Source organism: Mesoplodon bidens (assembly GCF_964165515.1).
Source record: "Mesoplodon bidens genome assembly, chromosome: 2".
Lineage (NCBI taxonomy): Eukaryota > Metazoa > Chordata > Mammalia > Artiodactyla > Ziphiidae > Mesoplodon > Mesoplodon bidens.
In genome coordinates this window covers 14,525,008-14,548,805 of record NC_138177.1, presented here as the reverse complement: position 1 = coordinate 14,548,805, position 23,798 = coordinate 14,525,008, and the positions used below count along the sequence as shown (strand labels likewise).

Here is a 23,798-nt window from a genome sequence, read left to right as displayed (position 1 = left end):
TTGGAATTAGACTGATTTTTTTTTTTTTTTTTTTTTTGCGGTACGCGGGCCCCTCACTGTTGTGGCCTCTCCCGTTGCGGAGCACAGGTTCCGGACGCGCAGGCTCAGCGGCCATGGGCTCACGGGCCCAGCTGCTCTGCGGCATGTGGGATCCTCCCGGACCGGGGCACGAACCCGCGTCCCCTGCATCGGCAGGCGGACTCCCAACCACTGCGCCACCAGGGAAGCCCTAGACTGATTTTGAATCCTCATTGCTAACAACTTGACACAGCAAAGCCAATTTATTGCAGTTAGTTTACCAGGGCTACCTGAGGAAACATAGAAATAGACTTCTGCCCAGTTTCTTTGCTCTTTGGTCATTTTTCAGAAATCAATGAAGTACTAAGCTAGTCTTCAGACTTAGAGATTCCACATTTTACTGCCCTTGTATTAAGCATGAATCAAATGTCGGTGCAGGCTGGAAGTAGCAATGAGCAAAAAGGTAAAAGAGAAACACCTCTTAAATAGTGGTCGATTTTGTCTTCTACAGGAAGCATCTATCTAACTAATGCAACTTATGCCGAGTGTATGTCCTGAGGCTACATGTCAGCACTATTCCGTGTTTCATTTGTTCTAGATACAGAGTGTCAGTCTCTCAGACCTCAAGTGAGCATGCAAAATTATTATTTGATTGCTCAAGCACATAATTTCTTCCACAGGAGAAAACACTGTTAAAAGGGCTTTTCAAAATTAATTTCCATATAAATTTCCTTTTCTATACATATACACACACACACACACACATATATATATATATATATATAAATGTTGGGCACTGTTGAGATTGCCTTGTCTGAAGATTGGGTTCATAAATAAGTGATCATATAAATTAGTGTAAGGAAAATGCAATGTATTAAAAAAATAAAAGATCAATGAGAGACAGGTTTCCACAGATGCAATGTTTTTAAATTAAACAATCATTAAAATAAAAACATATATATGAAGGAAACTGTTCATTTACAATTCTAAATCATCTTCTCATTGGCAGCACTGACATTCAAAAGATAATTCATATTTATAGAGTATTAAAATAGAGCACAAAGCATGGTTGAAGGCTAAAAGAAGCTACATTGTATCAACAGCATTGATAGAATTTGAATGATACAGAGAAAATGTACTTTTTAAACCTTTAAATTTTTATCAGAAATATGCTACATTTGGTCTCAGATCAAGTCCTTATTAAATAATAACTGTATCACATAAGATATGGTGGTACAATACTCTTAATAAAACTATTTCTTTATATCTGATTCTCAAATTTCAGGTGTGTTGTAATGGAGTTCTCTATGACACCCAGCCTGGACACCACTGTTGTGAAGAGAAGTACATCGCATTTGTTTTGAACTCAACTGGAGTTTGTTGTGGTGGCCGAATACAAGAGGGACAACCGAATCATCAGTGCTGCTCGGGGTATTACGTTAGGATTCTACCCGGTGAGGATCATTTCCAGTAGTACTCAGTAATCTTGGGAACCAGAAAAAAGAAACATGTGACTTGTGTCAATGAACTATTTTAAGCACCTCCCCACCAGAGATTAAACCACCAACACATAGCCAATGGCCGGCTTTAGGTATCATTTCTTCTCTCAGCTTTTTTGAAATATAAGCAAGACTAGGTACAAACTAGAGAGGGAATAGAGAACTCATTATATGTATTACATAAAGAGATATATCTGGAGAGCTGGATAATTCCCTTTTTTGTGACTTTATTTTATCCACATGGCTGAGTATTTCACCATAAACTCTGTGAATTTCTTCGTGTTCCACTCCATGAAGCTGTTCTCCATTTTCTCCATTTCTGTTCTGAAGGATGTACGCATTGTTCCTAGAGGGATCATAACCACAGATTCCATTTATCTGAGGCCCCCTAATTGCTCTAGGTCTGGCAGGGGAAGGAGGGATGTAGCAAAGAGTAGCAATCAAGAATTTTTCCCTCCTCACCTTCTTTTCCTTCTGTCTTATCAGCCAACTGAATTAGCCATTTTCCAAATTCAACGGCACAAAACCATGTCCAGTGAATATAGCTGAAAATAAAGATAACAACAATTGGCATTTATAAAACAAGTTTCTGGCACACTCTGTATTCAAGGCTTTACGTATGATATGATGACATGCCCAGATCCACATAGATGGGAGCGGAAGAGCTGAAATGCAAATCTGTGTGTCTTTCCAAAATCCATGCTTTTTTTTTTTTTTTGCGATACGCGGGCCTCTCACTGTTGTGGCCTCTCCCGTTGCGGAGCACAGGCTCCGTACGCGCAGGCTCAGCAGCCATGGCTCACGGGCCCAGCCATTCCACGGCATGTGGGATCTTCCCAGGCCGGGCACGAACCCGTGTCCCCTGTATCAGCAGGCAGACTCTCAACCACTGCGCCACCAGGGAAGCCCAATCCATGCTCTTTTGAGCAGTCTACTTAATAGGTGTTAACATAATTATTAAACAACTATTCCAGACTTCTAAAAACTTCATTATTGTTACTATCGGTTACTATTTATTCTAGAAAAGCCATTGAGAATACAGATTTTTTTTTCCCCAGTACCTAAGTTTAATGCCTATTTCTTCTTTAAGAGCACAGAAAATAGATATGGGAGAAAGAGAAGAAAGCTAAGTGTTTGGATGCTCAATGCTTTGAGATATCTAGTTTAACATGAAATTTATGCCAGAAATGTAGTTAATTCAGGTATTGTTCGGTGTACCTTGTGTTTGGTACAAATATATCCATCCAAGATATCTGTATGGAGAAATTGTCTCACCCAGTATATCCTTTACAAAACACTGGAGCAAACAGGGAAAGTGAAATGATTAAATACTATGCAGGTTTATTCCAGGCAGAGATCTTCTATTCTTCATAATTGTTCCTTAAAATTAATAGAAAAATCTGCCCTTGTAAAAGTACAGTTATTTCTGATTCTTATGCAAAAATACTTTCATAATTAACTCTTAATCAACTGGATTTTCCAAGTAAGAAAACAGAACGGTGACAGAAACGAAGATTTTGCAGAAAAGCCTTAACTTCATTATACTACAAATCATAGTGTTAGGCAATGAATTAAACACTGTCAAATGCTTTACTCTCTCAAAATAATTTACACTTGGGAGTTTTCAACTATATTTCACATCTTCCCTCCTTGCAAAAAAATTTGCCTTGAAAATTATAACTATAGAGATTATAACTATAGAGGTGAGATGGAAATTTTCTGTTGTTCCATCCTTCCCATTCTTCAGACCAGTAGGTTATATTAGGCTTTTCTCTAAGTCCAGCATAGAACTAAACAATTGTGTTTTCATCTGCAAGTCACATTAAAATTTCTGGTAAGTTATGGTTTACCATGAACTGCCCCAACTCTGAAAAATATCCACTGTGCCTTAAAACTGATGAAAAACACTTGGTTGCATATGTCATGGCTATGAACACCTAGGCTCTTTACCTGTCACCTTTCTCAATCCTAGCACAAAGTGTCAGTTCTCCAACTAAGAAATCAATCTACTTTTGTTCTATTTCCAAATAAAATTCAACTTTTTTTCCCCAAAACTGAAATAAGTCATGGAAGCTCAAAGGTCATTTACTGATATTATACAAAACTTTTTAATAAGTAATTTTTTTTTTTTTTTTTTTTTTTGCGGTACGCGGGCCTCTCACCGCTGTGGCCTCTCCCGTCGCGGAGCACAGGCTCCGGACGCGCAGGCCCAGCGGCCATGGCCCACGGGCCCAGCCGCTCCGCGGCACGCGGGATCCTCCCGGACCAGGGCACGAACCCGTGTCCCCTGCATCGGCAGGCGGACTCTCAACCACTGCGCCACCAGGGAAGCCCAATAAGTAATTTTTAAAGCAAGAGTTTTTAAAACCTCCATGATCTGTATATTGACACATGTTCATTCAGACTTCAAGCATTTTATTTTTTTATTATATATATTTTAATTAATTTATTTATTTATGATTTATTTTTGGCTGTGTTGGGTCTTTGTTGCTGTGCACGGGCTTTCTCTAGTTGTGGAGAGCGGGGTCCACTCTTCATTGTGGCGCGCGGGCTTCCCATTGCAGTGGCTTCCCTTGTTGCAGAGCACAGGCTCTAGGCACGCAGGCTTCAGTAGTTGTGGCTCACGGGTTTAGTTGCTCCATGGCATGTGGGATCTTCCCGAACCAGTGATCGAACCCGTGTTCCCTGCATTGGCAGGCGGATTCTTAACCACTGTGCCACAAAGGAAGCCCTCAGACCTCAAGCATTTTAATATCTACCAATCTGTTGAGCATGGCCCACATTTGGATCTTTTAAGTGGTTAATTTTTCACAGGATTAGAATGCCTACCTTGATGTCAAAAGGAAAAAATGCAATCTTATTGGATAATCAAAGAAAATGTTTTACTCCAATCATGAATCTCAATATATCAGTACCTAAAAGAAAAGATTATATTGTGACCTCTATTTTCAGCCAATGGTCTTTATTAACTGGTTTAACACTGTTTACATTAAGAAAGAAAGTGTATTGACCCCAAACCATCTTATATTTCAATGTAATTAAAATTCAATCAGTAGTCTGCCAGTTCAAGGCTGAGACAGGTATAGGCATTTTGATATTTCTAGACAGGTCTGAAATATTGGTGAATAATATTTACTTCATTTTGTTGGATACTATTGACTTCATTTTTTCTCACAACTTTCCTCCATAGAACCCGTATAACAAAGAACAGCAGAGGGAAGAATGCTCTTTCCACTCCTCCCTTTTTTTATAAATGTGCTAATGACCTCAAGCTAAATGTTAATGTGGGTCATTCTTTGATAAGAATAACAATTAACTGTTAAGACTGCATGGTAGCTTTTAGAGAGAAAACATTTTCAAGCCTGTCGTGAAATAGATTCATTTTGAGAGGTTAATGAGAAGGCGACTGATCCTTGTATCTTATGTCTAATAGCCCATTTTTGAGGGGGGAAAAATCAGTTTTACTTCTCATTGATATAATCCACACCTCTTGTTATGAAGCCTTTTCTTCTGTCAGGAACTGAATAACGTTCTGAGGGATTCCAGAAAATAGGATTAAAATATCCAATTGATATTTGTTATACTCAAAAGTGGAGGTTTTTTTTTTTTAAAAAAAGGGTTGTTTTTCCCCAGTATAAGTGTGTACACTGTTCCTCTAAGCCCACCATTGTCCTAAGTGATGTTTAATTAACTGGTGCTGCCCCTGGACACATTATGTTAAAGAAAGTTTGCCAGCAAGGGACACTGAGTTCTTTAGCTGTAAAGATTTAAGAAATGGGAACTACATTGCAGACCAGACAGGAGAAACCTCTCACCCAGAGAAATGTAACAAACACAGCAACTGCACTGTTCACAGTAAGATCATTTCTCCATTTCTCTAGGTACCTCATATAAGTAGAATCATATAATATTGGTCCTTTTATGACTGGCTTATTTCACTTAACATAATGTTTCCAAGGTTCATACATGTTGTAGCATGTGTCAGAACTTCCTTCCTATTTCAGGTTGAATAATATTCCATTTGTGTGTGTATACAACATTTTGTTTATCTGTTCATCTGTTGATGGATATTTGGGTTGTTTCCACCTTTTGGCTATTGTGAATAAGGCTGCTATAAACATTGGTGTACAATTATCCGTTCGAGTCCTTGCTTTCAGTTTTTTTGGCTATATACCCAGAAGTGGAATTCCTATATCATATGGTAATTCTATGTTTAATTTTTTGAGGAACCGCCCTAGTGTTTTCCACAGCAGCTGCACCAACAGCAATGCACAGGGTTTGAATTTCTCCACTTTCTTGCTAACTCTTGTTATTTTCTGTTTTTGTTTTGTTTTTTATAATAATCATAAATGGGTGTGAAGTGGTATCTCATTGTGGTTTTGATACACATTTCCCTAATACTTAATAATATTGAGCTTATTTGTGCTTATTGGTCATGTTCTTTAGAGAAATGTTTATATGTATCCTTTGCCCATTTTTTAATTGGATTGTTTGTGTTTTTGTTATTGAGTTGTAGAAGTTCTTTATATAGTCTGGATATTAGTCCATTTTTAAATATCTGATTTGCAAATATTTTCTCCTGTGGGTCACAGTTTTGATCAGTTGATAGTGTCTTTAGATGCATAACACATTTTAATTTTGATGAAGTCCAAATCATCTATTTTTCTTATTGTTGCCTGTGCTTCTGGTGTCATATCCAAGAAATCATTGCCAAATTCAATGTCATTAAACTTTTCTCCTATGTTTTCTTCTAAAAAATTTATAGTTTCAGCTTTTACATTTAGGTATTAGATCTATTTTAATTTAATTTTTGTATATGGTATAAGGTATGGGTTCAACTTCATTCTTTCCATTTGGATATCCAGTTTTTCCAAAAAATTTGGTCCTTTCCCTATTGAATGGTCTTGACATCATTTGATTATACACCCGAGGTTTTATTTCTGAGCTCTCTGTTCTATTCCATTGGTCTGTATGTCTGTCTTCGTACTAGGATCACACTGTTCTGATTCCTGCAGCTTTATAATAAGTTTTTCTTTTTTTAACATCTTTATTGGAGTATAATTGCTTTACAATGGTGTGTTCATTTCTGCTTTATAACAAAGTGAATCAGCTATACATATACCTATATCCCCATATCTCCTCCCTCTTGCATCTCCCTCCCACCCTCCCTATCCCACCCCTCTAGGTAGTCACAAAGTACTGAGCTGATCTCCCTGTGCTATGCAGCTGCTTCCCACTAGCTATCTATTTTACATTTGGTAGTACATATAAGTCCATATAATAAGTTTTGAAATCAGGAAGTGTGAGACCTCCAACTTTGTTCTTTTTTGAGATTGTTTTGCTAGTTGAGGTACCTGGAGATTCCATTTGAATACTAGGATGGTTTTTTCTGTTTCTGCAAGAAGTATTGTTGAGATTTTGATAACAATTGCATTGAATCTCTATGAGGCAGGAGATAGATGGGCCCCAGGCTGAACAGTTTCTCCCCTGTGGACAGAAACTCCATAATAGCAGAAACTCCATAAAAGCAGGATGGAGAAGGCTGGGCCCCACCCAGAAAAGATATAAAAGATCACATATTCCTCATTCTTGAAGTCAAGGAGACCTCCTCAACTACACATGTGCAGAAAGGCTCCTTGGAGGTCAAAAGAAGGGGGAACCACCCCGTAGTAAGTGATGTCAGCTACCCATAGGCCTCTTCACTAGAATCCATCTTGGCTAAGAGATGCTCACGCACACGTGGGAGGACCCCGAGATAAACCATATATGGACTCAGAACCAGGCAAAGCAAGATGAGTGGCCAAAGGAAACCTGGAAGAAATCCCCCATAAAAGTGATTCCAACTACCACGAGAGTGAGACACTCTGTCTCTCTAAGCCCTCCCATGTGTCTATCCACACATACTGCACTCTTTTTCCTCCTAATAAAGGCGTTACTACTTTCCCTCTCTATGTGGAAATTCATTTCGACACAGCTGACGGGCCAGGGCCTTGTCACTGGCCACTGGTCTAGTGGCTGGGATTCAGTGCTCTCACTGCTGTTGACCAACCTCAGTCTCTGGCCAGGAACTGAAATTCTGCTTCAAGCTGCTGAGTAGTATTGACATCTTAACAATATTAAGTCTTCTAATCCTTGAGTATGGAATGCTCTTCTATTTATTTGACTCTTCTTTAATTTCTTTCAGCAGTTTGTAGTTTTCACTATACATTTTCTTCACCTCCTTGATTAAGTATATTCTTAAGTATTTTTACACGATTGTAAATGGAATTGTTTTTTAAATTTCCTTTTCTGATTTTTCATTTTTGTTTTTTATAGTGTATGAAAACACAAGTGATTTTTGTATGTTGATTTTGTATCCTGCAACTCTGCTGAATTCTCTTATTACTTCAAATGGGGTTTTGGATGTGGAATCTTTAGGGTTTTATACACATGAGGTTATATTGTCTGTGAACAGAGATAATTTTACTACTTCCTTTTCAATATGGATGCCTTTTATTTCTTTTTCTTGCCAAATTTCTCTGGTTATACTTTCAATATTATGTTAAGTAGAAGTGGTTAAAGTCAGCATCCTTGTCTTCTTCCTGATCTTAGAAAAAGAGCTTTCTTGAGTATAACATTGAATATAATGTTAGTTGTGGATTTTTCTCATATGCTCTTTATTATGTTGAGGTATTTTCTTCTAATTCCAGTTTGTTAAATGTTTTTATAATAGAAAAGTGTTGAATTTTGTCAAATGCTTTCTCTGCACCGGTTGAGACAACCATGTGTTTTCCTTCATTCATTCGGTTAATGTGGTGTATTACATTGATTGATTTTTGTATGTTGAATTATCCTTGCATTCCAGGAATAATCTCACTTGGTTATGTTGTATAATCATTTTAATGTGCTAATGAATTGAATTCAGTTTGTTAGTATTTTGTTGAGAATTTTTGCATCAATATTTATAAGAGATATTGGTCTGTTGTTTTCTTTCCTTGATATGTCTGGTTTTGTTATCAGGCTCATATATATGTTATTCTGGCCTCATATATTGAGTTAAGAAGTATTTCTTCCTCTTCAATTTTTTGAAAGAATTTGAGAAGGATTGATGTTAACTTTTCTTTAAATGTTTGGTAGAATTCACCAGTGAAGCCGTCTGGTCCAGGACTTTTCTTTGCTAGGAGGTTTTGATTAGTGATTCAATTCTGTTACTAGTCATAGGTCTATTCAGATTTTCTATGTCTTCATCATTTAGTCTTGGTAGGTTGTAGTAGTTTGTCCATTTCACCTAGTGGGATGGGTTTTTGACCAATGAATTTTGGATAAGAAAGACCTCAGGGATAACTGCTAAGAGTTCTTGCCCTACTTTTGTACTCTTGCTATATCTATCTGTGGTTAAACATTGTCCCATATTTTAAATATCATTTTGGTTAGCAGTTCATCTGGCTTTTACTAACCAAGTTTTGGCATATCCTGTCTTCACAAGAGGATGAGCTAACTGACAGAGATCAGGGAGTCCAGGACTATAAATCCCTGAGGCAATCCTAAATTCTTCAGGGAACTTGTGCCTTTTCCTAAGAAGGTTTGGCAAGTCATTAACTAGATTATGTAAATCTTATCTGGACAGTGGTTTAAAGCTATAAAACCTGCCAGGTTGACCATCATATTCACATACCTCATAAGATTTAATGGAGGGATAGTGTCAAGGGATAAAGATATGTTTAAGAAGGGGCAGTGGAGGAAATAGAAGAGGGTCTCTTGAAGGTGTAGGAAGAAGAAAAGTAGTAAGGCAATGGAAGGAGAAGGTCAAGGTTCCAGGGGCAAGGAAGGCATTGGTCATGAGATAGAGAGGAAAGATGAAGTTTGATTTTTACATCTTCCAAGTTCTTGTTAGTCCTTTCTAAGATATCCTTAATAAAAGCAATTAAAATTTTTTTTGTCTTTTAGAAGCCGCTTCATACAAAAAAAAATGACTACTGATATTTAGAATATTTGAACCCTTTGATCCCAAGGCACTAGGCAAAAAATTATTCTATTCTTGTCTCAAGTTTCTCAGAATATCATATAAAGGGGAAATGTGGGTGGAACTACATCAGTGAAATGCAGTGTTTGCCATAGCTCAGCAAAATACTAGTATGCAGATTTGAATATAGTATTTTTACCTCCTTTCATTTAATTAAACTTTCCATTGGAAATCTTTTGTTTGGTTAAATAAATGTAGTTTGCTTAAAGAAATTATAATCAAAAGCAATACAAATTTATCAAGAATTGATTTCTGAGTCCATCCCACTTTCCAAAAAATATATATATACATATATATATATATATATATATATATATATATATATACTAAATAGATAGAAAAGTAATTGTAGACAAACTTTTTTTGTAATGTCACTTAATCCATGTCACCAGACCTCATGTGCTCATGTATCAGGGGTCAGAGAGAAAATAGGCAACATAGCGTTGCCTCTAAGTTGGCATAGACACATGATTATACATGTGTTTATACAACTTCAATGCAAACATTTTGAAGTGGTATTGAGATTTTGCAACTCCAGGATGATGATACCCTGTCAGCCAGTTGGCATCTGCAAGATCATTGTGATAAAATTTAGTCGTGAGTCAAAGCATATTTTTTTAACTCATGCAATGATGGTTATTGTCCTAAATTGACAGGTGAAGTATGCTGTCCAGATGAACAGCACAATCGGGTTTCCACTGGTCTCGGCGACTCCTGCTGTGGCAGACTGCCATACTCCACCTCCGGAAACCAGATTTGCTGTGCTGGGAGGCTCCATGATGGCCATGGCCAGCAGTGCTGTGGTGGACAGATTGTGAGCAAAGATTTCGAGTGCTGCGGGGGAGAGGAACAGGGTGTGGTGTACAGTCGCCTTCCAGGTAAGGGAACCATATCTACCTTTCAGTAGAGGGAGAATCTCAGAAACAGAGAGGTTGAGAAATTTGCCCTAGATATAAAACACATAAGAAATGAAAACTCACGTTAATTACATCTAATGTGGCAAATAGCCACACATTGCCTAACAAAGAAAAATGTAACCTCACTTTTTTTTTTTTTTTTTGCGGTACGCGGGCCTCTCACTGTTGTGGCCTCTTCCGTTGTGGAGCACAGCCTCCGGATGCACAGGCTCAGCGGCCATGGCTCACAGGCCCAGCCGCTCCACGGCATGTGGGATCCTCCCGGACCGGGGCACGAACCTGTGTCCCCTGCATCGGCAGGTGGACTCTCAACCACTGCGCCACCAGGGAAGCCCCTAACCTCACATTTTTTATGTGCATGTGATGCGTTTCATAAAAGCAGACCAAAACTCTTTCTTCTTGAAAAGTGTCATGTCCACCAAAAAGCAAACAAGCAAACACATGAATACATTGGTTCTGGACCAAGAGAATAATTCATAGCAATACTGAGAGTATACAAATTATTGTTGATGATGATGTGCCATAATTATTTTACTCCTTTATTTTTCTATAGCTATTAAAGTAGCATTAATATTAATAGCAATCATTATCATTAAATGAGTACTTACTATCTAGGAGGTACTATGCCCAATGTTTTATACATTATTCCCTCAATTAATCTGTACAAAATAGGTACTATTACTATTCACATGTTTAAAATGAGGAAGCTGAGGCACAGAGATTAGACACATGCTCAAGATCACACAGTCAGATCTAGATTTGGGGGTGCCAAAATTTATAAAATTTGGGAGATGCTTTTTAAGAAAATAAAACCAAATGATGAAGACAAGATCAAATATAAATATTTATTTATAAGGGGAAAAGAAATGACAATAATTATACACGTAAAAAGATAAACCTGGCAGATTCCACTAACATAAAAATAGTATATTTGGATTATATAATTGCTGACATCCCTCTCTATTTTTTTCCCTGACATGTTTAACTGACACCTGTGGTCACCTCTTCATCTAGTCATGGCTTTGTACTATAATTATCTGTAGAGAGAATAGAAAGATAATTCATTCTTTCCTGTCACATAGTTAATCAAAAAAAATTTTTAATTATTTAAAGTTTAGAAAAGTGACTTTAAGCTTCACAACCCATTGTTGTAATATTATGGAAATGTAGATTATTTTCAAATTTGGAGAAATATCTACAAAGGGTTTTCTAAGGTTTTAGGGCATTTTAAGTTTTCTTGTCTTAAGGTGATTTGCAGTGACTTGTCTTAAATGTTTGTTGAATTGACAGCATCATTACCAGTTTTCATGGATATCCTTATTGTGTGACTGAATTTAAGTTGTATTTTATCATAGATGCCACTATTTTATCTACAAATCAGTAAGAAGTTTAGATTTTTCCAATGTGAGTTACTTCTTTTCATAATTTATATTATCAAAGTAATCATATTGCTTATGCATTGCTTCAATCCTAAATCCATCATTTTCTTTTAATGGTTTCCTACTTTGAGTATGATTTGAAATTTATTTTGTTACAATTCTCTTCTTGATGTCAGAATATTTCAGTTGATTTCATTTTTCATGTTTAAAGCTTTTATTTCATATTATATTAATTTTTCTATCTGATCTTTTAAACCTTCCCTTTATATGCATACAAATTAAGAGTCTGTAATTTCTCACATTCCTTATCTTTCCAAATTGCAGTGAAAATGACATATTTAAGCCTTAACAACTTTTTTATGAAAGTGGCTGAAATCATATAAATTTAGCTACTGAACCCAAACTAAATAGTCCCCAGACTCAACTTCCCCTTAGTTTGAGTCCATAAATGTCCATGGTTACCCTAATCTCAATCAATATGAGGACATGTATGACAGAGGACAAGTTAAAAGGGCAAGAGATAGTGGCCATAACAAATTGTAGTTAAATATTATACATCCACAAATTTTATAAAAATATATCTATGCTTGCCTTGGAAGGGGCTCATGCAAGCAAAGGGCCTTGAAGATCAGTTTTCCTGAGCTTCGAGATAAATCTACCCCTGCAACTAGTACGCATTGGAATTCCACTCCCTCCAAGTTAAGATTTCAGGACATGATAATATCTTGCTGGAGATGAACTATGAACTCTCTGCTGTCTTTCTTTAATTTCTTCTCTTTTTAAAAACCGTCAAAGAGTTATCCATAATACAAGTAACAATTAGGTAAATTATTATAGTGTTATTGTTAAATACCATGTTCTTGTACACATTCTCTTCTGTGTAAAATTCTGATGGGGAATTCCCTGGAGGTCCAGTGGTTAGGACTCCGTGCTTTCACTGCCGAGGGCGCGGGTTCAATCCCTGGTCGGGGAACTAAGATCCCGCAAGACACACAGCATGGCCAAAAATAAAATAAAGTAAGTTCTGATGAAAACTATTAAGAAGAGCACTTCAATAATGAAACTAAATAATCAAAACATATTAAAAGTATCAATCCTGGGTGTACCAGAATCTTGTGCCTTAATAAGGATACTAGACATAGCCCTTAAATAAGTAAGAAATGCCAAATTAAGTTATTCGTAACTAAATTTCAATCCTCCCAGTGTGAGAAAAATTCATCTCCTTCTTTGAGTCAAAAAAAATACCTGATTTCTAGTTTCTTATTTTATCTTTGTACGACCATCAAGTGTACTTCCAAGGCATTTACTATTCTGTGAAGCTATAAATCACCCCTCTGGATCCACACTGTATCCATCTTATGCCTTTTTTAATCCAACCCAGTAGGACATATTTAAAGGAGGATTTTAATGTATATACTGTCAAAGTGGTTGATAGTCCCATGTCATTATGTTGATCTCCATCAACTGTCCAGAAAATAGTAAGAGTGGCTAGTTGTCCTATATACAACAGAATTAGATTTCAATTATGACATTTTCATTGACCTAAGGAATTTAAGGATTATCTCCAAGAAATGGCACAGGGCAGCTGGTTCTGTATTATAAGGTAACAAGAAAGTTAAGTTTGCCAGGTAAGACCAACAAAACAAAAACAAACAGCAAAAACCAACCTCCCAAGATCTTCTTAAAAATGAATGATCTATTAAATCATATAATACACAAGTGTCCGGTATAGACACAGAAGTCATTTCAGAAATATCCCCTATGGATTGTAGATGTAAAAGGTTAGTATTCTAAAGATAACTAAAGTCCAGTCAAGAAGTCCAGCTCAGTGTGTCCTGGACACTGCTTATTGGCTAGAAGATGTATACAAGCAGCAGGAGACAAATCACAACAACAACACGTAGACAACATTCCATGTTCACTATTTGCCAAGCTGAGTTCTGTGTGCTTCACACACGTTAACACATTTAAACCTCACAGCAACCCTATGAGGTAGGTACTATTATTATCTCCATTTTACAGATGAGGAAACAGAAGTACAGAAGTTAAAAAAACTTCTTCCAGATCACACATCTAGTAAGTGGCTGTTTTACTTCAGGGAACACTGTTACTATAAATGAACCTCAAAATATATAAAGGCACAAAGATAATAGAGGTTCATTTCTTTCCCGTATAATAGTATTGTGTTGTGAACATACCTTCAGGGTAAGATCTCTTTCCCATAGTCATTCTGGCTTCTGGTTGGAAGCACTGTCATTTTCAACAGGTAGCTTCTCGGGTCACCTGGGAGTTGTCTGCAGTCAGAAGAAGAAAAGAGTATGATATAACAGGTGTGGGTTTTTTTTTTTTTTTTTTTTGGCCAGGTCTAGAAATAGCAGATAGTTTTATTAACATTTCATTGACTGGAACTCAGCTATCTATCTATACCTAAATGCAAGGGAGTCTGGGAGATCTGCCCATGAATTTCTTGCCACTGTGACTAAGAAGAGTTTCTAACTCCATTCGTAGAGTCCATGTTCTTAACCTTCCTGAGCATTCTGATACCTGAACAAGCATTGGATACTCTCCAGCCCAAACCATATCAATGTTTATCAAGTCTGATGAACAGGCCCAGTGTGACTACCAAGTTGCCAACATTTTCTGATGACCAGAAAAAAATGAGACATTGACTACACACCAGAAGTGTGCCCAAGTTAGAAGAAAAGCTTCTGTGTTTGTGTGCTAAGCTCTAAGGCAGTGACTTTTAAAGTATGGCTCGGGGATTTCTGAGGGTCTCTAAGACCTCTGGTGGTGTCTGTGACATCAAAACTATTTTCACAATAATACTAAACTATTATACGCCTTTTTCACTATCATTCTCTCATAAGTATACAGTGGAGTTTTCCAGAGGTTACATGACATGTAATATTGCAACAGATTTTTTTAATTGAGGTATAGTTGATGTACAATATTATATAAGTTACAGGTGTACGATATCACGATTCACAATTTTTACAGGTTGTATTCCATTTATAGTTATTATAAAATATTGGCTACATTACCTGTGCTGTAAAATCTATCCTTGTAGCTTATTCATTTTATATATAGTAGTTTGTACCTCTTAATCCCCTACCCCTACCTTGCTCCTCCTCCCTTCCCTTTCCCCACTGGTAACCACTAATTTGTTCTCTATATCTGTGAATCTGCTTCTTTCTTGTTGTATATTCACAAGTTTGTTGTATTTTTTTAGATTCCACATATAAATGATAACATACAATATTTGTCTTTCTCTGTCTGATTTATTTAGCTTAGCATAATGCCCTCCAAGTCCATCCATGTTGCCACAAATGGCAAAATTTTCGTTCTTTTTTATGGCTGTGTAGTATTCCATTGTATATCTGTACCACATTTTCTTTATCCATTCATCTGTTGATGGGCATTTAGGTTGCTTCCATGATATTGCAATAGTTGAATGCAGAAGCAGATAGGAGAATTCAGTTACTTTTATTAAGCTAGACATTAAAGAGGCTTGCAAAAATATAAACAATGTCAATCTTCTCACTAATTTTTCTCAGTTTGGAAATATGTTTATTTTTTCATAAATATTTATGGTAGCATGTTATATACTTATCATTGTTTTAAATGAATTAATGAATATCTATTTCAAACATTTCAGTTTTAGGCTCTAACCCAGTAAATATCAACAAATCTTACCCATATAAACAAAAGCTATTTGAGGTCCTCAATTATTTGTGAAAGTATAAAAGGGTCCTGGCACCAAACTTTGAGAACCACTGCTTTAAGGCTTAGTAATCAGGTCTGCTAGAAATTCATGGCCATAGTTAGTTATCCTGTACTATGACTAACCAGTTGAGTACCTCTTTCTCCTTTAGATGCGTTAGCTAAAAACAGGTCCATTAAAGACAGAACCATGATCATGGAGTAGTGGTGATGCAAAAGTGCTGTGCGCCCCCCCCCCAATACCGTAATGAGTCAGAGTCTGAAAACAGCAGTAAGCTGTCTCATTTTAGCATTGTTGCTCATCTGTTGCTTTTTTTTAAGTCAATTGCCATATTCCTTCATTCAATAAACATGTACCATGTAGTGACTATGTTCGAAATACCATTCTTAGTGCTTTGTGAGTGTAAAAATGGCTAAGATTCCATTTTTATCCTTAAGGACTTGCAATCTAATCAAGGAGAAAAGTGCCTGTAAGGTTAAACACAGGCATAAGAAAGGGATGAATACAAGCATAATCTTAAGACTGAGTGATCACTCCAGCCAAGATGATGAAGAAAGCTAAACCACTGATCGGAACCACAAACAACGAGTAGGATTTTGAGACACGTGGATGGAAGAAGGATGTTTCAGCTAAAGGGCATGGCTTGAGCTGAAGTGTGAAATTAGCAGCCTGCAAAGCATGTCTAGGTAGGAGTGAGCAGTTGGGTTGATTGGAGGAAGATGCCGTGGGTAAGGAAATAGAGGGAGATAAAGTCGAGGAGCCGAAAGGATTTGAACATTATTTGGTACTCAGGGAAGAGTCAAGGCGATGATGAGGACTGTGATTTAAGGAGATAAATTAGATTTGGGTGGCAGAATGCATGTGAAGGAGAAGGAAAGGTAAGTCAGTTAAAACTGTTGCCAAAAGTGCCTGTTCTATGAAATGGAATCCAGGTCACTGTCCACTAGGACAAAGGCTCTTAATCTTTTGGAGGTCGTACACTCCTGGTAGAATCTTTTGAAAGTCACAAACCCTCGCTTCAAATAATAATATGTAGGATACACACAAAAAATTTTTTGCCATTTCATATGCCCTTGAAGTCCGTCCATGGGCCCAAATTTCAGAATTACTGGTGTACTTCAATATGATATACATGCTAGCCAACTATTTCCTAAGCAAACTGTGCCATTCCTCAATTCCTGTGAATCAAAATTAGCTTCAGAGTTTCCCCTGACCTTCAACAGTTCCACCAACTCTGGTAATCATGGTGGACTGAAAGAATGAGCCTTTTAAAAAGGAAAAAAAAAATCTATTTTTAGTCTCTTGACCTCCCTGCAGGTTTCACTGAAAACAGACACGTTCCACATGTCTTTTTCCTCTCTCTGTTGCCGCGCCCTCCTGTCGCCCCTAATGATTGTGACCTTAGTGACCTTCCAGAATATCCATATGGCCCTTTCTTTCCTCGACCTAGCAATACCATACCTGCTGCTTGAGGGTTTGGATCTCATAATATTTTTCCTAAGCCTGGCCTCTCTCCCTGCCTGGCATTGTGGGCCTGCCACGACACCAGGCTGGCTCGTAAAACATCTCTTTATGTACTTTATTACTTAAACTCCTTTATTTGCCTGCAGGAGCCCTTTAACAAAATCACATTGAATTGACTTTCTCACACCAAATCAAATCTCCCTGGTCCCAGTTCAGTTGTCTTTGTCAATATGTATTTTATAAATGGAGTGAATTAACAGATGCTGTTGGAACAGAAGTGCTGGAGTAGCGTTTATGTTTTTAGTGCTCTCTCTGGGCAGATGAGTGGTGTAGGAGTGTTACACAGGTACCTCGGGATGGAAGTCATGCTCGTCATTTCAGTGGATATGTATTCTTAACCATTTTCTTTAAATATATTTTAAACCTCTTTATGACTCTTTTTATTCGTAGTGTTTGCTTATATGGTTTATCACTTGTTCCATCAGTCTTAGATTGGACTTGATTATACCCCTTCATATTAAAAGATGAAACTTAAAGCCTCTCTACCAGGCAAAGAGGACAGGACTTTCTGTTCGCCATGAGGGACTAATCATGACATACCTTTGGAACATATTGCTTTATTTCTATTATCTGTGTTCTCCATGCAACCTTGGATATGAAACTCTGGGTTGAAACTGTTCTAGAATAAAGTACTGACTTTCCATGTCCTAGACTCTGACATCAGTCGAATGAATGACTACCCCTGTTACATAAGATGGAATTTGGGGACTTTTGCAGAGAGGAAAATACATCATAAAAATCCATTGTGTAAGATGTGTATTGAAAGATTTCCCAGGAAGATTTCCATATGACATAATGACCTTTTGAAACGTGTAATGTATAAATGCTATAAAATACATTGCAACGATCTGGGGGACATTTTTACCCTACCCTGTCTCAGTTTTGTGGTGGTAGCCACAGAGTCAGCTGCTGGTAAAGACAAGATGCATTTCTTTTCTTTCATGCTCTGCCATCAACTTTATGTTTGTCCTGAGAATGACTAATCACAAACCTGTTTTTTTTTTACATTCTTCTAGGCCTGAAATATAATTCCTTGGCTTAAAATGTGGTCCCCATGGTCATTCCCAGAGTTCCACAATGATTTGTCATATTCTAGACTCTGCTTTTTATGACTGTACTACTTTTAACTCAAAAGCATGATAATTCTTGGATAATTTTTAGAAAAATGGCACACTTGTTTTACAGAATTAACAATTTAGAAATTCATCAGGACTGTATGTTTATAAATGCTCTCCTTTCAGCCATGGACATTAAGTAAGTGTTAGTAACATATTGGAAGTGTTCATAATATTATGAGTAAAAAAATTCTTTCCTTCTCTCTTTTCTCAGTTGTATCTAATGCGACGGAAGCTATCCATTGGATATATGCACTATTTGCAAAGACAATATAGGCTGTTTGATCTCAGAAATAAATATCTAATAGTTCAGTGCATACTCTACCCCTTTAATAACATCTGCATCTTGTTCAAAGAGAATCTCCACCTTTGTACAAATTTAATAAAGAGCCTCTGGAAGTGTAGATCAATCCATCAATAATACATGACCTGTTTTGTTTTTCTTTGGGCATATTTAAAACTGTGATTTCTATGTGTCAAAGGTCAAAAGTCAAGTGCTCCATGTGATAAATTAGGTAGGGTCAAAAGTTATTGCAGTGCAGTTTCAGAAGATTGTCTGTCTCTGAATTTGCAGCTCATTCATGCTGAAGTGATGCACTATGGGAATTACTACCAAGCTCTGCTCGGCAACATCTGCTCTCCCTAAGTGAGTTAGTGCACGTCAGACATCTTTATGTCAGAATATTGCAGTGATGGATGCAGTCTTCAGAAAATGCTGCATAAAAATCTGGTGTGCCGTTCTGGCCATTAAGTGAAATTACTATTTAAATTAATGGCACTGTCACAGTTTATCTGTGCAAAGAATGAACGCTGATTAGGGTATTAAGTAATTAGCAATTTATCACACTGGAACAAGGTTGATAATAATTAAAGAAGTAATGGTTTACCAAAGAAACTAGAAAGGGAGTCACTTCTTGTTATGTGAGTGAAATCTTGGCTTTAAATTTTAATTCAGTGAAACAAAGATGAAGCTCTTTGTGAAAGAAAGCATCCTTTTTTTCTAGTGTAAAAACAGTTCATTATCAAAATTTTAGTTGACCTGTCAAAAGTCCCTCAGAGCGATCAGATGACTGATTAGGAGTTTGGAATTAGGTCAATGTCTGCATTTTGATTTTATACTGAAAGCATGGTGAAACCGTAAAGTAATTTGCGAGTAGAGGGGGAGAATGTATTTTGCTCCCTAAAGGGCCAGTTTTCAGATTTTGATTGCTCTTTAAAATAGAAACATGAATTATTTTAAGAAAACTGCTGGAGAAAAAAAAAATGACAGCAAAGAATCCAAGGTTGTATTTAAATGTCTGATCAGAAAGCAGAAGAAAAAAAAATGCCCAAACAATATAAAACTTGAAGCTGTGGATTTTTCTTTTTTGTGTGTGTGTGTGTGTGTGCGTGTGTGTGTGTGTGTGTGAGAGAGAGAGAGAGAGTGTGTGAATTTTACCCATCATAATCAAGACTCAGACCACAATGATAGCCCTGCTGTGTGTATCTATTTGAAAGAACTTCCCCTGGAAAAGTTAATACAACTAAAATTATTAGTAAAGCACCAAAGAAAACAGTTTACTTTTTTTTTTTTTTTTTCTTTTTGCGGTATGCGGGCCTCTCACTGTTGTGGCCTCTCCCGTTGCGGAGCACAGGCTCCGGATGCGCAGGCCCAGCGGCCATGGCTCACGGGCCCAGCCGCTCCGCGGCATATGGGATCCTCTCAGACCGGGGCACGAACCCGTAGCCCCTGCATCGGCAGGCGGACTCTCAACCACTGCGCCACCAGGGAGGCCCAACAGTTTACTTTTAAACCAATTACTTTGAATAGTTATCACCTTTAAACATGAGGTCAAAATGCAGTTATGATCAATGTAATAATTAATCATAAATAACAAATTTTTAATATTGAGAGATATGTTTTTAAAGTGGAAAGATCAGTGAGAGTGTTCTTTGGAGTCGTGTGGATAAACATCTTTCTTAAGGCATGTGCCAAGTCAGTGTCTACTCTCAATGATTTTTTTTATAAACTGGAAAACACTTAAAACTCATTGGTCTATTATTAGGAGTGTCTTTCATAATGTAGGTGTTTGTACAGGATCAGATTGAGCAATTCGGGACCCCAGGGCCCTTTGAAGTTGAGGTTCTTTATGTTACCAGTCATGACTAATAATAAATAGACAAAATTCTAATTAAAATAAATCATTCATCACATTGCACTGCTGTATAACTGGATATAAATTCTACTATGATAGCCCTGTGACATGGGGTATAGGCATCTTCATTTCTAGCTTAATCTGACTCTAGTACATTGTTTATTTATTCAGCCTTTTATGTCTATATTTCTGTGGTGTCTCTTCTATGGCAAGATCTAAATGATGTGAGCACAAGCAGTTACACTGAATTGGGTGGGAGAAAGGAGGCTGTTTGGTATCTCAGGCACACCTGTCTTTCATGGAGAAGTGGAGATCAAAGGTCTTCCCTGCAAGGTCTTTCGGCCACCACCCCAACCTCTTACTCACGTCCAGTGATGGGTCTAGTGCAGCTCGAAGAATGGTGGCCAAATGGCTCACCTACCTGATCAGTGAGTGCACTCAACTGGTTTTGAATGCAAATCTATCTCATGACCAAAGAATGGTTACAGTTGCTGCTGGATTCACAAGAATCAAATATCTGTATCTTAGACAAAGGCAGGCAGAAACTTACAAGATGCTTACGCAAAGTCTCCAGTTCTAGGATGGTGCTACCTCTCCACTGTCTAGCCTCTTATCCCAGAGTGCATGGGTGACCTCTTCTCCCTTGTGAATTTCTAAAGATTTCTTCTGAGTTCCTGTGGTTTAACTACCCGTTCCTCTGCAACAAGATGTTATCATCACAAAATGGGCAGGCAGTTCTCATGACAGAAATCAGATCATTTTTTATGGCGCTTAGGAGAAATTTGGCCCCCTGCTGAATGATTTTAGAACACTTCCTCTCGTGTGTTCTTTACCTAATTAGTGTCTAGTGCTCTTGATCAGAAGGACCCCTCACTGTACATTTAAATCACCTTGGTAGGGAAATGCTACCTGAGCTATCGTACCGTTTCAGGAACTGCCTGAGTCTGACATTTTTATACCAAACTTTATACCAACCTCAGTTTTCTTCTCTTTTTTTATTTCATATTCATATATAACATTTTATTGTTGCAGGGATGTTCTGTTGTGGGCAGGATTATATGAATATGTCAGATACCATATGCTGCTCAGCTTCCAGTGGAGAGTCTAAAGCACATGTTAAAAAGAATGACCCAGTGCCAGTAAAATGCTGTGAGACTGAACTTATTCCAAAGAGCCAGAAATGCTGTAATGGAGTTGGATATAATCCTTTGAAATATGTTTGCTCTGACAAGATTTCAACTGGAATGATGATGAAGGTAATTGATAGAAAACCTCTCGGGCTGATTTGACAATGGAAAGAGAAATACATTGTTCATAACTATTTTTCTAAAATAGGAATATAAAAACTCCTATGTGCATTATTCATTTTCACATTACATCCATATTAATACCAAATGAGTTCGCTATGATTGATGTTATTGCAATGAATTCTAAAGGAATTAATAATGATTAGCTGTTCTCAGGAAGCTTTACCAGCACTTCAGATTAGTGCAGACAGAAAGTCTGAGCCGGCATGTTGCTGTGGAGGGAGATGAAGGGAAATTCAGCTTCTTTTCTCTAGCCCCCCAACCATAGGCCATCACTTTCCTTTCATAGAGAACTTACATACAGCAGATTCACTTCACTGTGTTTCTGTCATATTCCTTAAGACAGTGTAAGATCAGCAAAAGCCAGCCAACCACAAAAATGAATAGGCCTGTGGGTGCATCATTTATGTTTGTATGTTGAGATGCTCCACATACAGCCATGCCGGGTTTGTTAGCATTAAACTTGACCCAGCACTCTAGAAACCTACCAGTTTAAGGAAAGGATTATGGGCATTTAAAAAACAAACACCCTACTATGTTTGGTAGTAATTTGTCACTAAGAGATGGCTAAAAATCGGCGCTTTGGTCACAGACAATAGAAGAGCTCTTGCTGAGTGAGGCAACTACACAATCATTGTGTGGACATCATGGTCTGTCAAATGGACCATAAGTCTTGAGATTTTTAAGGCCCCAGCAAGCACTTTGTGGCAATGAATATTAAGATATTCATAACTGAATCACTTTGCTGTATACCTGAAACTAACACAACATTGTAAATCAACCATACTCCAATAAAATTAAAATTTAAAAAAAGGAAAAACAGATAACACGTAAAATTATTGGAGAGTAGGTACTTCATGAGGTGAATAACCATACAAAACACCCAACAAAAATAGTAAGGTTTTGTCTCCAAAATTTTTTAAGAATCGATCTGATTTGAACACAACTTTAGTCAGTTCTGTGAAAGAAATCTATCCAACACTATGTTCCAAAATTTATTCCAGGCCAGTGTTTTCAGAAGTTTTGACTAGGATATTTTTCTTAAATACTTAGTATTTTTTGGTCTTAAAGAGCTGGTAACGTTGTAAGAACGTGCCTTTAAAATAACGAGTTAGGAAGCATCTATATAAAAAACTCTCCTTAAAGGGGCACTCATATTTGAAGAATGAAGATAGAAAACCTGTTAGTTTCAGAAATGACACCATCACTCACAACTATGTGTTTCATTATTGCCCACCTCACATTTGATTCCCAGGCATCTCATTTTGGTCAAGAAGAGACAGCTTCCATTATTTAAGGAGGATGTTCAGGATATAACCATGATCTTTTAAGTTGGCTTGAATTGGCTCTATGAAATACAACTGTATTTGAAATTCATATTTAAATGATTATGATTAGGAGATTTTCTGAATGCTGAATCAAGCAGTGTGTTATAGGTAAATTTCAATCCATAGATTCCATTTTGTTTCCTGAAGACCTCTTTCCTGGAGTCTTCCAATTCCTGCTCCAATCTGGACTGGATCACTGTGGGATTTCTGCACAGCTTTCCCAGCCCATCTTCCCTAAGCTGTCAGTTTGGGAATTCCTTTCACTCCTCCTCTGTGTTGGTCTTCCTGTGTTCAAACCCCAGTTGTCCCTTTTTGCCACCTTCTTTTGAAAAATTATCTCCCTTGATACAGGTGCATGAAAGGTAAATGTTTTGAGAACTTGATGTCTGAAATTATTGTAATTCTATTTCCCATTGGGTTGGTAGTTTAGCTAGGTATACAATTCAAGGTCAAAAAATATTTCTACACAGGATTTTGAAGGCATTTCTGCATTTTTAAATTTTCATTGCTATTCTGATTCCTGTTTCTTTGTAGGTAACCATGTTGTTTTTCCTATGACAGTTTTTTTTTTTTTTTTTTTTGCGGTACACGGGCCTCTCACTGTCGTGGCCTCTCTCGTTGCGGAGCACAAGCTCTGGACGCGCAGGCTCAGTGGCCATGGCTCACGGGCCCAGCCGCTCCATGGCATGTGGGATCTTCCCGGACCGGGGCACGAACCCGTGTCCCCTGCATCGGCAGGCGAACTCTCAACCACTGCACCACCAGGGAAGCCCCCATGACAGTTTTTAAGACATTCTCTTTATTCTGCTTTTCTAAAATTTCATGGCAATGTGCCTCTATGTAGATGTTATTA

The 23,798-nt window shown here is 37.5% G+C and overlaps 1 protein-coding gene across 2 annotated transcripts in view; it reads left to right on the top strand.

Annotated features, from left to right (window-relative positions):
* The window catches only part of USH2A (usherin), a gene marked incomplete at both ends in the record, with an annotated part of 794,746 nt that overhangs the window by 590,807 nt on the left and 180,141 nt on the right, over positions 1-23,798 (top strand). For both annotated transcript variants that reach the window (XM_081220997.1, XM_081220996.1), the window contains 3 exons: positions 1,304-1,472; positions 10,176-10,397; positions 21,343-21,566. In XM_081220997.1, the coding sequence (XP_081077123.1) occupies positions 1,304-1,472; positions 10,176-10,397; positions 21,343-21,566 (615 nt within the window). The remainder of the gene's footprint in view (positions 1-1,303; positions 1,473-10,175; positions 10,398-21,342; positions 21,567-23,798) is intronic.